The 18,081-nt window shown below is 45.1% G+C and overlaps 1 protein-coding gene across 3 annotated transcripts in view; it reads left to right on the forward strand.

Annotated features, from left to right (window-relative positions):
* The first annotated feature begins 5,242 nt into the window (after positions 1 to 5,242).
* Positions 5,243 to 18,081, forward strand: part of RBM10 (RNA binding motif protein 10) — an 80,869-nt gene continuing 68,030 nt past the window's right edge. For 2 of the 3 annotated variants that reach the window (XR_003943740.1, XM_030217815.1), the window contains exons 1-6: positions 5,243 to 5,344; positions 5,973 to 6,115; positions 7,235 to 7,400; positions 9,593 to 9,775; positions 10,117 to 10,186; positions 12,456 to 12,529. Coding sequence is in view for 2 of the 3 variants with exons in the window: in XM_030217815.1 (XP_030073675.1) it covers positions 5,985 to 6,115; positions 7,235 to 7,400; positions 9,593 to 9,775; positions 10,117 to 10,186; positions 12,456 to 12,529 (624 nt within the window). In the remaining variant the exon portion in view is untranslated. Of the gene's footprint in view, positions 5,354 to 5,972; positions 6,116 to 7,234; positions 7,401 to 9,592; positions 9,776 to 10,116; positions 10,187 to 12,455; positions 12,530 to 18,081 lie in introns of all 3 variants that reach the window. The other variant, XM_030217816.1, reaches the window with a different exon arrangement.

Below are 18,081 nucleotides of genomic sequence, written 5' to 3' on the forward strand. Positions count from 1 at the left end.
CCCAGAGGATGTAGCTTACTTCTTAATGAAGGTTGACCTTTCCATCGCAATAAATTATGGTTCCCTTAGGTTCCTGGGAGGGAGGGAGGGGAGATGTTGGGGGGGGGGGGTAATGGGGGTGGGGAGAGGATGGGGGAAGGGAAGTTGGGGGGGTTGGCCTGGGTTCAGACAAGTTTTTGATGTTGAGATAGAATATTGGATTGCTACTGTATACAGTTTACATTTGACTGTTATGTACTTTGTGGCAATTATATATTTTGATTTGATCTGCCTTCAATAGAAAAAATGTTGAAATAGCATAGGTGGGGAACAAAAGGGAAGTTCGGGGATGGGGGAGAAAATGTTAAAAAAGTTTTGGATGCTGTTCAGTATTGTGTGGGATTTATACAACATGCTTTGCTTGTGACGTCTGCTAAGTGAAATGTTTTGTTATGGTTTAACATGCTGATTTATCAATAAAAATTGTTTTAAAATAAGGGAAGAGATGAGTGACATAGGGCACCGTCATAGAAAATGTAAATGATGAAAAATAAATAATCTTTGAAAAGATGCTGAAAATCTGTCTATGTCCTGACAAACGCTAAAAAGTGAAAATAAAAATAGAAATAAATAAGAATCAAAATAAAAATTAAAAATCAAAATAAAGAAAAATAAAACTAGCCATAGAGTGGAAAAACCAAAGAGGCACACAAGCGAAATACATGGGAACAAAAAGTGCTGTCAAATAAACTACAGGCAAAAATGGCATTATTATAAATATAGTGTAACATAAAAGAACAATTGTTGCATCAACTAATAAATGAAAGTTCTGTACGTAAAAGAAATTTTCTAATACAAATAAGAAGACAGTCTAATATGAGTACAAGAGTTGCCATTAGGAAGATAGTCATTTAGGGACCGTACTATGCAAGAAAATGTAAGTGCAAACCAGGGGGACCATTAGTAAAGTGGTCATTTATAAGATAATATAATATTCTGCATTCTTGAAAGCTAAATATAAGTCAAAGAGCCATTAATAAGGCAGTTGGTCTGATGACCCATCTTTATAAAAAAAAAATGTAAATGGGTCATAAAGAAACATATTGTAACTTTGGCAGCTAAGATGGAATATCTAGTGATGGCTCATAAAGATGTACTGGTTATTAGCCAAAGCAACCTATTGTGAAAACATTTGGTCTAAAAACTCATCTATACAGAAATGTAAATAGGTCATAGCAGAGTGTATATTGTACCTTTTACAGGCTAAAGATGGAATCACTAAGAATGGATCATAAAAAATGGACCATTTCAATCTCTTTATTGAGTCCCTTAGGGGATAAATAGCACGCTGTTCTGCTCTTAGTAAATTCAAATCTATATCACTCCCACACCAGCTGCTTTTGATTGTTTTAAAAACAAAAAATCCTTATGTCATCAATGTTATGTCCTTTATGAATCCAATGGTCAACTAATGGTGCTGTTTTAACCTGTCTCTTAATACAACTGTGGTGTTCAATAATCCTGACCTTGACTTTCCTATTTGTTTTTCCAACATATAACAATTTGCATGGATAATAGTACACTAACATGATCAGTGTTACAGTCACTAGTAAAGTTAAGTTTGTAATGTTTGCCAGTGATGAGATGGATAAATGACTCAAGATGGAGTGAATGAATGCAGACCAAGCAGGAATTACAGGGTCTGTGGCCAACATGATTATGGGTCATATTTTTTTGTTGTGTTGGAAGTGCAGAAGGCACCAAATAGTTTGTAAGATTTGGATTCCTGGAAAGGGCAAAAATGGGGGTAACATCTTTGAAACGTGGATGTGTTAGTACAATATGCCAGTGTTTAAGAATGATCTTTTTGAATGTATGGCTCATTTGATCTTGGTCTTCTTCCACCCCTGGTTTGACCTGTATACAATAGTAAACATCCAACTCGTCAAACTGAACATCAGCATAGTTGACCAGGTTTCTCTGGACCTCAGCTAAAGTGGCAACACACCAGGGTATGTCATCTTAACATTCTACTCTAATTGTATTACAACAAGAAGGACACTGCTCTGTAGATAGTGTGCTTATATATACATATCTATTATGATGAAAAATAAAATGTAACAAAAATAGGTTACATTCACCATCAAAACCAAAAAAAGAAATAACTTCAACACAACAGAAGAAAACATACATTCAAATAGTGCCTACAACCCCCTTAAGGATCCATGGGGTTGGTGCTGTAGTGGTGCTGGAGGGGGTGGGGTGGTGCCGCTGCAGGCCTCTCTCCGCTTGCCAAAATGGCCACAATTCCCTGCTGCAGTGCCTCATTCAGAGTTCCCAAGCCGGTCAAAATGGCCTCCCAGATCCCCCGCAGCTGGTTTTGGATGGCAACAAAGGGGCATAATCGAAAGGGGCGCCCAAGTTTTGTTGAGGACGTCCTTGCAAAACGTCCCGATGGAGGGGCGAGGAAACCCATATTATCGAAATAAGATGATCCATTTCGATAATACAATCAGGTACGTCCAAATCTTGAAATTTAGGTCGTCCTTAGAGATGGTTGTCCCTAGACTTGGTCATTTCTGATTTTCGGCGATAATGGAAACCAAGGACGACCATCTCAGAAACGACCAACCGGGCACCCTAGGGGGCACTGCAGTGGACTTCATAAAATGCTCCCAGGAACATAGCTCCCTTACCTTGTCTGCTGAGCCCCCCCCCCCCCCAAACCCCCCTAAAACTCACTACCCCTAACAGTACACCACTACCGTAGCCCTTATTTGTGAAGGGGGGCTCCTAGATGTGGGTACAGTGGGTTTTGGAGGGCTCACTGTTTCCTCTACAAATGTAACAGGTAGGGGGGGGATGGGCCTGGGTCTGCCTGCCTGAAGTGCACTGCACCCACTAAAACTGCACCAGGGACCTTCATACTGCTATGATGGAGCTGAGTATGACATCTGAGGCTGGCAAAAAATATTTTGAAAGATATTTTTTGAGGGTGGGAGGGGGTTAGTGATCACTGGGGGAGTAAGGGGAGGTCATCCCCAATTCTCTCCGGTGGTCATCTGGTCATTTCGGGCACCTTTTTGTGCCTTGGTCGTAAGAAAAATACAACCAGGTAAAGTCGTCCAAGTGCTTGTCAAGGACGGCATTTTTTTCCATTGTGTGTCGGAGACACCCATGTATTAAGCACGGCCAAGTCCCGCCTTCGCTACGCCTCCAACGCACCCCCTTGAACTTTGGCCATCCCTGTGACGGAAAGTAGTTGGGGACGTCCAAAATTGGCTTTCAATTATACCGATTTGGACGACCCTGTGAGAAGGACGCCCATCTTCCGATTTCTGTCGAAAGATGGGCGTTCTCTTTCGAACATGAACCCAAAAGTGGCCCTCCAAACCCTCCTGGTGCACAGTTACTGCACGGGTAACACATGAGCCCTTGCTGCTATGCCAATGGGTGGCATTAGGGGCTTAGGCCGTAAATAGACACGAACTTGCTTTAATTTGGCCGCACGTTAATTTCCCGGCCTATTAATAAAAAAACACTTTTTTCCAGACAGTAATGAAATGGCCCAGTGCATGTCCAAAATACATGCCCACACTACCGCAGGGCACTTTCTGCCACGCCTTTGTAAAAGGACCCCTAACTGAGCTCTGTAGTATTGACTGGCACACTCATTGTTTGTTATACTAGAGCCCACTGATCATTCTGCACAGGTAAATGTAGGTGCTAGTGTGGCCTCTAATGCACGCATTTACCTTTGATCATCTCTGTGACAGAGCATTAGCTCTCAGCACACAGTGTTCCCAGTACTTCAGCAATTGCTCCACAGGACTACTATAGGGGTCCTTTTATCGAACTGCGGGAAAAAGGGCCGTGTGGGGGTCTTTTTTCCTTGCGCACCAGGGCCCTTTTTACCACAATGGGTAGAAAAGCTCCCAGCACACATGGCCATGTGGTAAAAGAACTCTTACTGCATGGTCATGCACCAGGGAGCCCTTACTGCCATTCACTGAGGTGGTGATAAGCACCCCTGCACCAATCTAGGGGTACCAGGCAGTGCGCGGGAATGCCTGGTTATTGCCGCGCAAGCCATTTCCAGGGGTTTTCTTTTTCCCCCAGAAATGGTGTATGCTCGGGGCGGAACTGTCGCTAGTCCCGAAAGAGTGAACGGTAAGCCCGCATTGGGCTTACTGCCGCTCTGTAAAAGGGCCCCTTAATGCATGCATTGGAAATTGCATGTGTGTTGAGGCCATTCACATGTGTTACTGTGTTGTTTGGAGGAGCTGGGTATAGGGACACCCAGGCCTAGCGTGTGTTATATTCGAGCAGAGGGTTTTTTTCTCCTGATGAAGGGCCAGTAGAACAGACGTCATCATGTATGAATCAGGTGCTCAACATCAGAGTTTCTATTTATTTATTTATGGCATTTATATCCCACATTATTAAACATGTTTTAGGTTTAAACCTGGGAGCATTTAAAATCTTTTTTTTTTCCTGTGCCTAGATCAAAAAAGAAAGATGGTTTGTGGGAACTTGCTCCTTTTGTCTTCTGGAATGCAGTGGTATATTATAAAAATGTGCTTAATATTGTTTATTACTACTGTTTAAAAGAGAAATATTCAGCAATGAGGACAAAGCTACCTTCATGCAGAAGTCCAGAGTCAGTCTAAGGGGCATGCTTACTAAGGTGTGCGTAGCGTGTATGTGTACATGTGTTCAGGCCACCATTAACTTGTGGTGGCAATAGCGCTTCTATGTGCTACCACAGTTGAGGCATGTTACACGCACGTTACTGACACTGGTACATTCAATAGTGCTTGTGTCTCAAATTACTACTCTATGAAAAATTATTCCGTTATTGCACTTCCTCTGTGTAAATTCTTATGCTGCACAAGCTGGCATTTTTGAAACCATAAGTGAGATTAAATAAAAATGCTACCAACAAATAAAGAACGCAACGTGGATGCAGCAGTTCATAGCTTTCTTTGCTTTGTTTTGAGTGTACGCAGAACGACGGCTGCGCGGGGAAGGGAAAACAGACTACCCTAAGTGGCTTCAACTATTTGACGTCACGCCGTCTCAATCAAACCTCGCCATACAAGGTATTCTTCATTGCAGAAGCTCCGCCACGTCGGAAGAGGCCGCTGCAATTTGCTCGCCTGCAGACGTCACAAGCCACGCCCTCTCGCGGGCGCTCTTTGGCTCTTTGTGTTCGTTGACTGTATCCGATTGGCTGATGGTACCGCTTTCCGGCGGCGCGAGTGCTGCGGTCGGTGATGTCACAGGACATCCCTTCAGGAGAAGGGGATTGGGAAGCCGGAAAACGGCCGTGGATCTACGAGAGCGGTGGGGGTTGGGAGTGATTGTAAGTGGGGTAAGCTGTGCGGTCAGGGAGGGAGACAGGAAAAGAGAGAAAGATTGGAGGGAGGACCAGCGAAAAGGAGGGAGAGGTTATAGGGGTCGGGGGAAGCCGAAATTATCTCGGTGGTTATGGGTTTGCTGTTAGACGTGTGTCCTGCAGCCTTTAGCTCTGGTATTCGAGCATAGCATGCCGCATAAACCCTACAGGCGGCCTGCTGTACGAGATGAGTGTCACAATTGTCTAGTTCTCTACGCACTTTGAATCCAGATGGAGCTATAATGTTCTTTGGAGTCATAGAAACATTCATGTAGTCGCCTCTGGCGTGGATAGGCAGTTATGAACTTCATGGTAGCCTTCAGAGGGGAAAAATGTGCAGCAGTATATTAGAGGATAAGTATGACAAAAAAGCTGGTAGAACATTATAGACTAACCAGTTTATTGGGGCATGAGCTTTTGAGGGCAAGAGTCCATAAGGTGCATCGGAGAGCCATTGGTGGTAGAGCCAGGGCTTCAGGCTGTCTTAGATCATAGCTGGTATTTGCAATAATTTTTATGTGAAGTTAATAGATTATAGTAGTTATTAGGCTGCACTTGACAGTGACTTGAATGTTAGGGTCTGTGTTTCTTGCAGAAAGCTGTGAAGATGGCCTATCGTTATGGTAGAGAATCGTGGTCCTCTGCAAAGGATAGGCATATGTCGGAAAGGGCTAAAGAGGGGAGGAAACTAGCATACAGAAGTTCTGAGAAGAGGAGGAGAATGGACTATGAGAGACGGTAATAAACTGGTCTTTCAGTACTGCCATTATATATTGATTTGTTTTATCTTCATTGTGTGTACTGTTTAATATTAACAAAAAAAAAAGTGCTCAAAGTCAAGCTGTGTCATGGCAATCCTGAAAGTTACACTTTCATCCTTTCTCCCTGTTCTTTCCCAGGGAAGACGTTTTTGCATTTCATCCTTAAAACTAAATTTGTAACAATTATTTTTGTGATGTTTTGTCATCCTGTGCCATCTTGCCACAGTCTGAAACATTTTTGTTTGTACTCAGTACATCTGTGCTGACTCTATATCCTCCTCCTCTTTCTTGAGTAGGTAGCTGTGTTCTATAAAATATAAGGAAGTGGTGTCACTAAAACCAGAATGTTTGTTTGCAGTCATTTTTTAAAGTGGATCCTCCAAATTGAATTTTTGTAAGTATGTTTTCCCCCTATCAATTCTAACAGCCTTGGCATTTCTGGTCCAGAAGTGTCGTCCAGAGCAGCTAAAATATTTATAAATAGTCCATCAAAAGATATTAGTGATACTGGTTGCTTGAACTTGTGAAGGTGACTCTTACCAATTGATAGAAATGATATATTTTCTCCTTTTTGACTAGTTGGGAAGCAGGTGTCTCAGATACAAAATCTGAATTAATGTTATTTGTGCAGTTTCTGATGTACTGTACTCTTATAGTTGACAGGACTCTGCATTCACATCACAACAACAAAACAAACTTTTTTTTTTTTTACTAGCAGGAGAGAATATTGTCCACAATCAAAACCTTATTCTGACTGCAGAGGGTTTAACACTGATCAAGAGCTCAGATTTGGAGCTTATACATTGAGTTTTTAAACGTCATTCCATCCTGTTTCCCAAAGCAAATGCTAATAACCAAACTAATTTATGCAAGAAACACGTTAAAATGTAAGAAACACATTAAATTTTGTAGCTATCATCTTGTTTACAAGATAGAATCTTTTTTTTTTTTTAATTATAGGCTATATTGTACAGAAGATCATGGCTTGGATGTACTCAATGGTTTCCTGTAACTATAGAATGGGATATATTTGTGTTTTTTATATTGGGACCATATGGGTAAAGTTTTTCTGGTGGCACCTCTGTTTGTCTTGTAGGAGTGGGCGTGGAGACCGCATGGGGAGGTATGGTGCAGACTGGTCCCCGGATGAGGCAGCTGAATCAGAACATGATTATCAGGATGTGGATTACAGATCCTATTCCCGAGACTATAGCAGCAGAGATCACCAAGCAGACTACCACTCATCTGAGAGCTCAGCTGAGGTGAGGAAAGAGGAATACTTGTACCATCTCTCTTCTACCCTTCCTCTCCAAATTACTTGAACGTGCTGTCCACAGCCGCTGCCTTGACTTCCTCTCCTCAGGCCGTCCTCGACCCGCTTCAATCCGGCTTTCGCCCACTACACTCGACAGAAGCAGCACTCTCTAAAGTCTGCAATGACCTGTTCCTTGCCAAATCCAAAGGTCACTATTCCATCCTCATCCTCCTCGACCTATCTGCTGCCTTTGACACCGTCAATCATTATTTACTTCTTGACACACTGTCCTCATTTGGGTTCCAGGGCTCCGTCCTCTCCTGGTTCTCCTCGTATCTTTCCCAACGCACCTTCAGAGTATTTTCTAATGGCTCTTCTTCCACCCCCGTCCCGCTCTCTGTTGGGGTCCCTCAAGGATCTGTCCTTGGACCGCTTGTTTTCTCGATATACACCTCTTCCCTGGGCTCGTTGATCTCATCACATGGTTTCCAGTACCATCTCTATGCTGATGATACCCAGCTTTACTCTCCACTCCCGACATCACAGTTGAAACCCAGGTCAAAGTTTCGGCCTGCCTTTCAGACATCGCTGCCTGGATGTCCAACCGGCATCTGAAACTGAACATGGCAAAGACTGAGCTCCTTGTCTTTCCACCCAAACCCTCTTCTCCTCTTCCCCCACTTTCTGTCTCTGTTGACAACGCCCTCATCCTCCCCGTCTCTTCAGCCGGCAATCTCGGAGTCATTTTGACTCCTCCCTCTCCTTCTCTGCCCATATCCAGCAGACAGCTAAGACCTGTCGCTTCTTCCTCTATAATATTAGCAAAATTCGCCCATTCCTCTCTGAACAGACCATCTGAACCCTCGTCCACTCGCTCATTACCTCTCGTCTTGACTATTGCAACCTTCTCCTCGCTGGCCTCCCGCTTAGCCACCTATCCCCCCTTCAATCTGTCCAAATTTCCGCCGCACGTCTTATCTACCGCGTGAACCGATACTCTCATATCACCCCTCTCCTCAAGTCGCTTCACTGGCTCCCGATCCGCTACCGTATACAGTTCAAGCTTCTCCTATTGACCTTCAAGTGCACTCAATCTGCAGCCCCCCATTACCTCTACCCTCCTCTCCCCATATGTTCCCACCCGTAACCTCCGCTGTCAGGACAGATCACTCCTTTCTGTACCCTTCTCCACCACCGCTAACTCCAGACTCCGCCCCTTCTGCCTCGCATCATCACCTTATGCCTGGAACAGACTTCCTGAGCCCATACGCCATGCGCCCTCCCTGCCCATTTTCAAGTCCTTACTCAAGGCCCATCTCTTCTCCCTGGCTTTTGGTGCCTAACCACCTTCCCATTCCTGATACCTACACTGACTACATAGTTTTTACCTTTAGATTGTAAGCTCTCTTGAGCAGGGACTGTCCTTCCCCATGTTTAAACTTGTACAGCGCTGCGTAACCCTGGCAGCGCTGTAGAAATGCTAAGTAGTAGTAGTAGTGTACCATATACAACCTGCTACCTCAGAGCTGCATGCTTTTGACATACTTTGAAAGATAGCCTGGGAACCTCTCTAGACACATTGTATATAGCATTTTGTACAATCAGTGGAGTGGAGGAGTAGCCTAATAGTGCAGTGGCCTGAGAACAAAGGGAACTATGTTAGTTTCCAACTGCAGCTGCTTGTGATCCTGGGCAAGTCACCTGTATATAATACGTAAATCGCTTTGAGTGTAACCATAGAAAGGCAGTATCAAATCCCATCTCCTTTCCCAGATTTCAGTCTCATTCTGACAAGAATGTGGTTGGCGTTCCTAACTCAGTATCAAGAGTTAAGTGCAGTAGTTGTACCTAGAGCTAACCTGTATAATGTACATCTTTAGAAGATATTGCTTTCTCCAGAATTCTGAGATTTCTTATGTACCCAGCTGCCTTGGGTCTTTGATCGTGTAAAGATTCAGAAGTTTCTGATGGGAGCTATACACTATAAATTAATATAGTCACTTTATTTTTGCTCTCTGAAGCTGGAGAATGATGTGTGTGTGTATATATATATATATATATATATATATATATATATATATATACACTCTATATCCATGCTTAACGTTTTATTGCGGTCATCTTATTTGAAATGCTCTAGGTTGTAGAAAGGTCACTGCATGGACATGATCTCCCCCCCCCGTTCTGTCATCCTTCCAGGAATACTATGAGTCTTCCCCAGGGTCAGAGCCACAGCACAAGCATGGAAGCCCAGATGAGTCTTTTGGCTTTGCGGGTGATGGAGATTACAGAGACCAAGATTACCGGTCAGATGATTGTGAAGACAGGGCCAGTAACATAATCATGCTGAGACTGCTTCCTCCTAATGCCACAGAGAATGAGGTGGGCCACTTTCTGCTCCATGGCTTCCCTCTACAGAAAGCACATCTTAAAGGATGTACCTGTTGTACAAGTGTGTGAACTGAACCAAAACATTCCTCTCCCCCATTCACAGTATATTAGGGCACTCAATCACTTCTGAGAATCTCATTTGTATTGTGCTTACTTGAGGCTTTCAACTAAGTCTAGCAGAATAAAGCCATTTGGAAATAGTCTTAATGCCATTGTACTAACTTGTACTGACAGGCTATCAAGCACGCAATTTCTTTTAAAGATAAGATAGTGGCTGAGCATGTGTTTTCGTTTTGAAAACATTGGTACTAACCTAGTCCCTCTTTTAACAGATCCGTGCAGAACTGGAGGATCAGGGGTTTGAGGCGCGGGAAGTTCGGCTGATGCGAAATAAATCATCAGGTGAGCACTAGTGGCAGTTCCTCCTTTTCTTCCTTTCTCTCTGACTCTTCCACTCATCCAAGGGACCACTAAGTGTATTTATGGGTAAAACCTGAGTGCAGATATGACAGCAGCACTGAGGGCTGCGGTAGTGCACTGAGCTGGCATGGCCTCGTTCTGGCTCCTGGGCACTAACTGGAGACTTTGGGAGGAAGGCAGGAAATGTATGTATGGGTTTATCACAGTGTTAGAGGTTAGATATGAGGTCATTGGGAGCTCTGGGATAGAAAGGCCTACCCAGGATAGTACTTTATTTGTTTATAAAATATGTATGCCGTTTTAGTGACCATTCTCTTTAAACACACACAAAGTAGGAGATTTGCAGTCGTAGTTGTAAGATATGCAGAAAATTGTACCACATTTTTGTCAAGGCAAAAGTTACATTCCAACACACATGACATCTCATGCTGTTGGTTTCTGTCCTTTCACTTTTCAAAGGCATATCACAAATGATACACACTTCATCTGGTTGGTCCAGGCTTAAACTGCTCATACTACAAAGAGACAGCAGCATGTGATGTCATTGGTGATGCACTTTTAAATAGTCTGCTCTAAAAGGAGCCTGAAAGCAGCTTCAAGACCTGGCAGGAAAAGTATACTTGAAGTAAACCATTTTGTTTTTAATGGGATTAGGGTTACTATTGCTAATGAACTGGTACAAAGGCTCTCCAGGTCACAGAGGCCATGTTTGGTAGGGTCCTGATGAGAGAGACCTTTCATAGGGTGCTGGGGAGCCCCATAGTAAAATGCTGCTGTTTAACATCTTCATGGAATATGCTGTTCAGTTTTTATGTCCCAGAATGATTCTTAAACATTCATAACATAAGTGGCCACATATCCAAGAGAGGTTTGCGTAAGGGGTGTAGAGCTGATTGTCTGGGTGCAGTCCCAGAGCCCCAGGGGGCAGAGACTGTGGTTTGTACTTGTAGAGATAGAAGAGCTTCTAGAGTGAAGGGTCATGATGTTATTGAAAAGGTGAGGAAGGTAAGTTTTCAGTAGGAGATGGTCCAAGAACCATCCGAGGAAGCTCAGCCATGGGTTGGGTTTTGTCTCCTAAAGCAGCGTGTGTAAATCTCTACATTGGCCCTGGGCTGCGATCAGAGGTAGAGTGTGTGTTGCTGAGGAGTGGCAATGGATGGAGGAGGGGGGAAGCATATCCTACTTTCCAGGTAGACTGACCAAACCCTTAAATATCATGTGATGGGGAGCCTTATGTAGTGAAAAGGGTTCTTTCTCCTGACTCTGTAGCCAAATTTCTATTCTCCCCTTTCCCTTAATGAGAAGAGGAAAAGTGGGCTACAAGTCCCATGAGATTACACAGTACTATGTGAACCAGGGGAATGACCCAGTATTAATGTTTCACAGTACTTGAATTGTGTCTTTGGTGCTGTCCCATGTAAGACCTCCTCCCCCCCCCCCTTTTTTTTTTTAACCTATAAGGAAAAGAGCTGAATCCTGGCAATCACAGTGAAGCAACTGGAAGTTTGGGTGTGGAGCTTTATTTCTAACCAGTTTGTTCAGGCTAGGGAAGTATGCCATCTCATCTGTAGCCAGCAAATGCCTTATTACACAAATGAGGGAAGTTTATTTTTGACCCAGTAGTCTCTCCTGCTCCTCTTGGGCTTCCAGTTAAGTTTAAACCAGCCTTTATTGGGCTTTGACAGTATAATCCTTTTTCACATCTATCCAGGAAAATTTTCATTTTATACCCTCTCATAGCTAATCTATGTTTGTTTAGTATTCTATAGATACAGAATGGAAGGAAACCTTCGGTATATCTGAAACTTAGCCCAGTAATTGTAACAAAGTCCTTATCTAGGAGTCACCCAGGGCTCTTCCTAGAACTCTTCAGTTGTGAGCTCTGGCACTAGTTGTGTGATGCCCAGGATTTCCTCTCCCTCCAGTGCCTGTGAAAGCTGTTTGCAGTCAGACCAGGGAGTAGAATCCTAACCCATGAATTAAACCCAGAGCTTTCCACATGGCAGTGTGTAGCAGTTCTGTTAAGCCACCAGGCTGGCCTAGCCCATTAGTTTTTGTTAGGGTTTTTTTTTTTGCTCTGTAGGAAAGGAGTTTTCCCTCTCCCAGAGAGTTTGGTCTTTCTGAAAGGTGGGAGGGGTTTCCCTCTGTCCCCCATGCCACCGCCGCCTCCTCCTCTGGCACAGCACAGGGCCCGTCATGTGACAAGGCTGTTCACTAACACACTGCGTCTGTATCTGAATGCTGTCTCCAGGTCAGAGCCGGGGCTTCGCCTTCGTCGAGTTTAATCACTTGCAGGACGCTACACGATGGATGGAAGCCAATCAGGTTGCTCTGCTGCACTTGAAATCCACAAGTACCTCTCTGTTAACGACCAATCACAGTATCTGGTTCACATACCTGCAGTTCCCAGTGCCCCACCAACGTCCAAACATGCACACCATCTTACCTAGGAGCCTCCCTTTTTTTTTTCCTCCCATTATCCATAGAACAGGGGGGTGATTACCTGCTGGCCACCCAAGCTCATTCCCAGGACACTCACCACTCCTGTAGTCCCTTTGTTTTTTTTTGTTTTTTTTTTTTCCATTTCCCCACTGGCTTTGATGTTACCTGTACTGTACAGAGCCTCTGCAGTACCAGTACGTGGAAAGTAGCAGTCATGCCTTAGCAGTCCTAGATAGGTTGCCATGCCAGGTTTTTGTCCCTCCACATGCTGGCTGTGGTGTGTTCCTAATGTCTCCCTCCTGCACGTGTCCTGGGATTATAGCCATTAATCACTCAGTCTTAAGATCAGTTATTTTAAAAGCTAGATAGCTAGCTTGCATACTACTGATCATTCCTAGTCAGAATCCAGAATAGTTTTTAATGGAAAACTTGTTTCCATTATGTAGCTTCCCACTATTCCAGAACCTGTGAGATAGTTGTTTCCATCAACCAGGAGATGGACATAGAGAACTGAAAACTGAGCTGGGACATATCTAACTTTGCATCCACTTGAGCACCTCAGTATTATCTATTTCCAGCAGATGGATGGACACAGCTTTTCAGCCTCTGGTTCTGAGTGATTTTCTCCTGGTCCAGACGGTCAGCTGGTTCCCAATTGAGTCTGCAGACTCATATCTGGAGGTCTTCAGATCCTTGTCTGTTGTGCCCCACGAATTTACTTCTTTCCTCCCTTAACCTCTCCCCTGTTTCCTGTGGAGCTCTCCGTTTCCAGCACAACAACCTTTTAAAAAAAAAAGAGAAGGAAAGCGTGGAGAGCATAGCACAGAGTATCGGTCCTGAGCCTTTTTCATCTGTGGTAAGACTTGTGGAGACTGTGAGCTTGGGGGGAGCATCCAGCAGTGGTAAGTCCAACTAAAATTTTACTGGGAAACGCTTTGAGGGCTGCAAGTTCTACTTGGTGCAAGGGAGAGATCCTGTTTCACTGCTTGGGACATGCTGCACTGGTGACAGGGTGAAGGGTGACTCCTGCGGAGGCAGTTAAGCGGTGTTCTCGCTGTGGAATGCGCTGGCTGGCGTTGGGGCGTTGCAGTTGTGTGCATGCCAGGAATCCCATGGAGCGCGGAGGAAATGGTCGGCAGCAGCACATCTTTGGATTCAGTGCAGCATTCGAATATGCTGGGGTCTTCAGGCTCTCCAGTAGGGACAGTGCTCAATTTACTGCAGGAGAGAGTGGAAATGGGTGCCATTTTTTCAGGGCGACTGGCAGTGAGGAGCAGCCTCTGGCTGATCATGAGCGGAGCACAGCTGCCATTTTAGAGCCTCAGGGCTTGACAGAGCATTCAGCTGCATTGGGCTCTTTGTTTTCTCTGGAGTGCATATTGCTCTTACATCAGGCCTATTTACTGAAGCAGGGACTGATAGAGTTGCTGCAGAGTGCTTCAGTTTCTTGCACCGCTGCCCCTCTGGCTCCTAAGAGATGTCATTTAGTCTCGTCTGTCCACTCTTGGAGGTCTATCTCTACTTCTCCCTCCTTATCCTCGGTCTATTCAGAGGAGCCATTAGAGGAGGGAGAGCTCCCCCTTGAGGAGAGGGATGATCCGAAAGTACTGACGTTTCATTCTGAGGCACTGGTGGTGTTTTCATTGAGTAGCCATCTATCTTCCATCGATCATGAGGGGGCTTAGAGGGCCTTCGAAGGCCTTCTCGATGCATCCAGACATTCAGGACCTGAATACAGAAGAATGGGTCTCACCAGACGCCAGGCTGCGAGTGGGAAGAGCCATGGTTCGCCTCTACCGATTAGAGGCGAACGATAAATTGCAGCTTCCCAGGGTGGGCTCCCTGGTTAAAGCTGTGACTAAGAAAAGATATTACATTACTGTGGCGATAGGTTTTCAAGCCTATGAATTGTAATATTTTCATTCAGTGTATTTCTCTTGTTTGACCAGTAGGTGGTGGTCTGTGTTTTAAGGGCCGTTGCAGAGAAGACTGTTTGTTTCTTTTTAGCTTAAGCCCTGAGGAAAAAAGTATCCTGCTATTAGCCAGATTCTTTCAAAAGTTAATGCTCTGGGCTCTGATTGGCCCTGAAGTGCTAAATCCAGCCAGGAGATACTACATTTTCCTCAGCCTCAGAGAGGGAGTGCAGAGGGTAATCATTTCTGCTCTGAGGCCCTGTCCAAGACTTTTGAGCTGTTATTTTACTGGTGCTACCCAGGTAGTAACAAATTGTTTAATATTGATCCTTATTCAGTCACTGTTCTATTTTTCTGATAATAAACCTGTTTATTAGCTCTGTTGTCCTTATTAGCTCTGTTGTGCTGGAGTGACTGGAATTCTGGTGGTTTGTGTTTTGGGTCTGAAGGTCTAGGAACTGTGGGCCCCTGAGAGTGTGGCCCCAGTATCCTTAGAAATCACAGGGGAATAACTTGAGTGGGAGATTTGCCCAGAGTAAAGTGGGACCTAGTCAATGGGAGGAGGGTGCTAGTATAGAGCACATGCCCAGGTGCAGGTGGGCCTGAGCAGTGCTGGGGACAGACCTTCCCGGTGGCTGTAGCTTTAACAAAGCTTTAATATTGATCCTTATTCAGTCATTGTTCTATTTTTCTGATAATAAACCACCACCTTCTTTGGATGCTGGTTGCTAGAGGAAGTATGCAGTGGTGATTGTTGCCATGTTGGAACTCCCTTTCCAGTAACACAATGGGAGGTGGTGACAACAGATAGCTGCAAGTCGGGTTGGTGAACTCATTACAAGTTCAGTCTGGCACAGGGCACCTGGTCGGAACAGGAGTTTGAGGTTGATAAATCACTTGGAGCTCAGGGCACTGCAGAATGCCTTACATGACTTTGTTCCCTTTCTGGCAGGGGCCCCGGTTTGAGTTTTCTCTGACAATGCGGTGGCTTATATCAACAAGGGAAATGGGACTTGATATACTGCCTTTCTGAGGTTTTTGCAGCTACATTCAAAGCAGTTTACATATATTCCGGTACTTATTTTGTACCAGGGGCAATGGAGAGTTAAGTGACTTGCCCAGAGTCACAAGGAGCTGCAGTGGGAATCAAGCTCAGTTCCCCAGGATCAAAGTCCACTGCACTAACCAACAAGGTGGGACCCGCAGCCGTCCTATGGCCTCATGAGCTGTGCAGAGAAAAATCTCTTCTTGGCAGCTTACATTGCTGGGTTCTTGAATGTGGGGGCAGGCTTTCTCAGCAGGCACTCCTTAGACCCGGAAGAATGGGAACTATCCAGCAAGGGTTTTCAGCTGTTAGTGAACTGATAGGGTTCTCCACTTCTGGACTTGATGGCCATAAAAAGGAATGCCAAAGTGCCCAAATTCTCAGCCGTAGGAAAGAACCAGCATCGATGGCCCTACTGCAGCCCGGGCTGGAGACATATCTACTGTATGTTTTCCCTCCTTGGCTTGTGGTAGGCCATGTGTTGAAAAGGATCACATTGCACCGGGGCCCATTAATTCTGGCAGCCCCAAATTAGCCGTGGAGGTCATGATACACAGGCCAAGTTCGACTGCTGGATATCAGTCCTCTCAGTCTTCTGCAGGTATATTGCCTACAGAAGCAAGGTCTGGTGCTCTTTGAGGATCCGTGCCCCTTTGGTCTTTGGCCATTGAAAGAGCTCGGTCGAGATGAAAAGGTTATTATGACTTGGTCATTGCAACCTTGCTTCAGGCTCAGAAATGCTCTACATCCATGGCGTAAAAGTGTGGAGGACATTTGAGGGCTGGTGTTCTGAGTGCAGACTTTTTTCCTTCTTTACTGAGAAGTGCGCACATCCTAGCTGTCAAGAATTCAGGGATGGTGAGCTCTTGGACTGCAGGCAGGGCTGCAGCAGACCAGTCCTCTGGGATGGCACAGGGCACAAAGCAAAGGCAAGCCAGACACTGAATCCAGACAAAGCAGGCCAAGAACTGTATCCAGACACGAAAAAGATCAACACAAGACATCAAACAAGCAGTGCAAACTAATGACAAGGTAGAGTCTGGCAGTAGCAGGAACCAGGAACAGAGCTTGACTATAGCAGGAACCAGGAACAAAAGGAAGAACACTCAGGCCGCAAGGCCGAACAGGAACCCACATGTAACAGAGTCCAAGTGCACGGGCCGCAAGGCCAAACTGGAACCCAAACAATCGGAAAGAAAGGGGAAAGAAACAATGAAATCCCTTAAGCAGATACTAACCAAGCAGTGCACACACGGTGTGCAAAATATAGCCACAAACAAGAGGTCAAAAGGCCCTACACACAGGTAGAAACAGTAACTGAAGGGTAAAAGACAACCCCACACAAAGAAATAGCTCACATTGTGCCTGAAAGCACAGTCAGACAAAAGAGCAACTCGCACAGGCTCAAATAGCAGAAACAGCAAGTAAAGGGATCCACACAGAGAGGCAGCACAGGGCTGTGCTAGGGACCACAGCTATACGGAAGAGCAGCCCAGAGAGGAAGCTCAGGGCTGTGCTAATAACCACAGCTAAACAGAAGAGCATCCCACTCATGCCACACACAGAGGCCACTCAGGGCTGTGCTAGTAGCCGCAGCTAAACGGAAAAGCAGCCCACGAGTGCCATACAGAGCGGCTGCTCAGGGCTGTGCTAGTAGCCACAGCTAAATGGAAGAGCCTCTCACTCATATTCAAACATTGCTACAACAAGTAAAGGGAAACCACACAAAGAGGCAGCTCAGGGCTGTGCCAGGCAGCTAAGCGGAAGAGCAGCTAAACAGGAATCAAACAGATTCAGTAAGTAAAGGGTAAAAGGGAAATCACACACACACACAGACAGCTCAGGGCTATGCCAGGAAACGCAGCTAATAGAAGAGTAATTCACATAGGTTCAGACAAGAACCCCCCACACAGAAACAGCTCAGGGCTGTGCCACACAGCATAAACAGAAGAGCTAATAGGAGAGTAATACACACAGGTTCAAACAAGAACCACACACACAGAAACAGCTCAGGGCTGTGCCACACAGCATAAACAGAAGAGCTAATAGGAGAGTAATACACACAGGTTCAAACAAGAACCACACACACAGAAACAGCTCAGGACTGTGCCCGGAGGCACATCTAACAAGAAGAGCAGTTCAGTTGGATTCAGACGGCAACACTACAGCAAGTAAAGGGTAAAAAGACCTATTGCAAAGGCAATGCATGAAAGTTCCCAGGTCCTTTATAAAGGAGTTGGGTGATAATGTCACAACTAGGAATGAGGCTTGGCTGCAGGAACACGAACAGCAGAAGCCACTATGCAGGTAAAAGGCAGTCCGGAGACGTCACAGAGCCATATTACTGAGAAAAAAAATAAATGAAGCGGGGCACGGCTACAGCTCTGACACTAACGTTTTTCCAGGCAGGCCTTCAGAAAGGAGTGGTGGTAGGTTCTCTAATTCAGGCTGTGGCTTTGGCCTGTTTCAGGGGCCGA

This window comes from Microcaecilia unicolor, chromosome 11, assembly GCF_901765095.1.
Source record: "Microcaecilia unicolor chromosome 11, aMicUni1.1, whole genome shotgun sequence".
Taxonomy (NCBI): domain Eukaryota; kingdom Metazoa; phylum Chordata; class Amphibia; order Gymnophiona; family Siphonopidae; genus Microcaecilia; species Microcaecilia unicolor.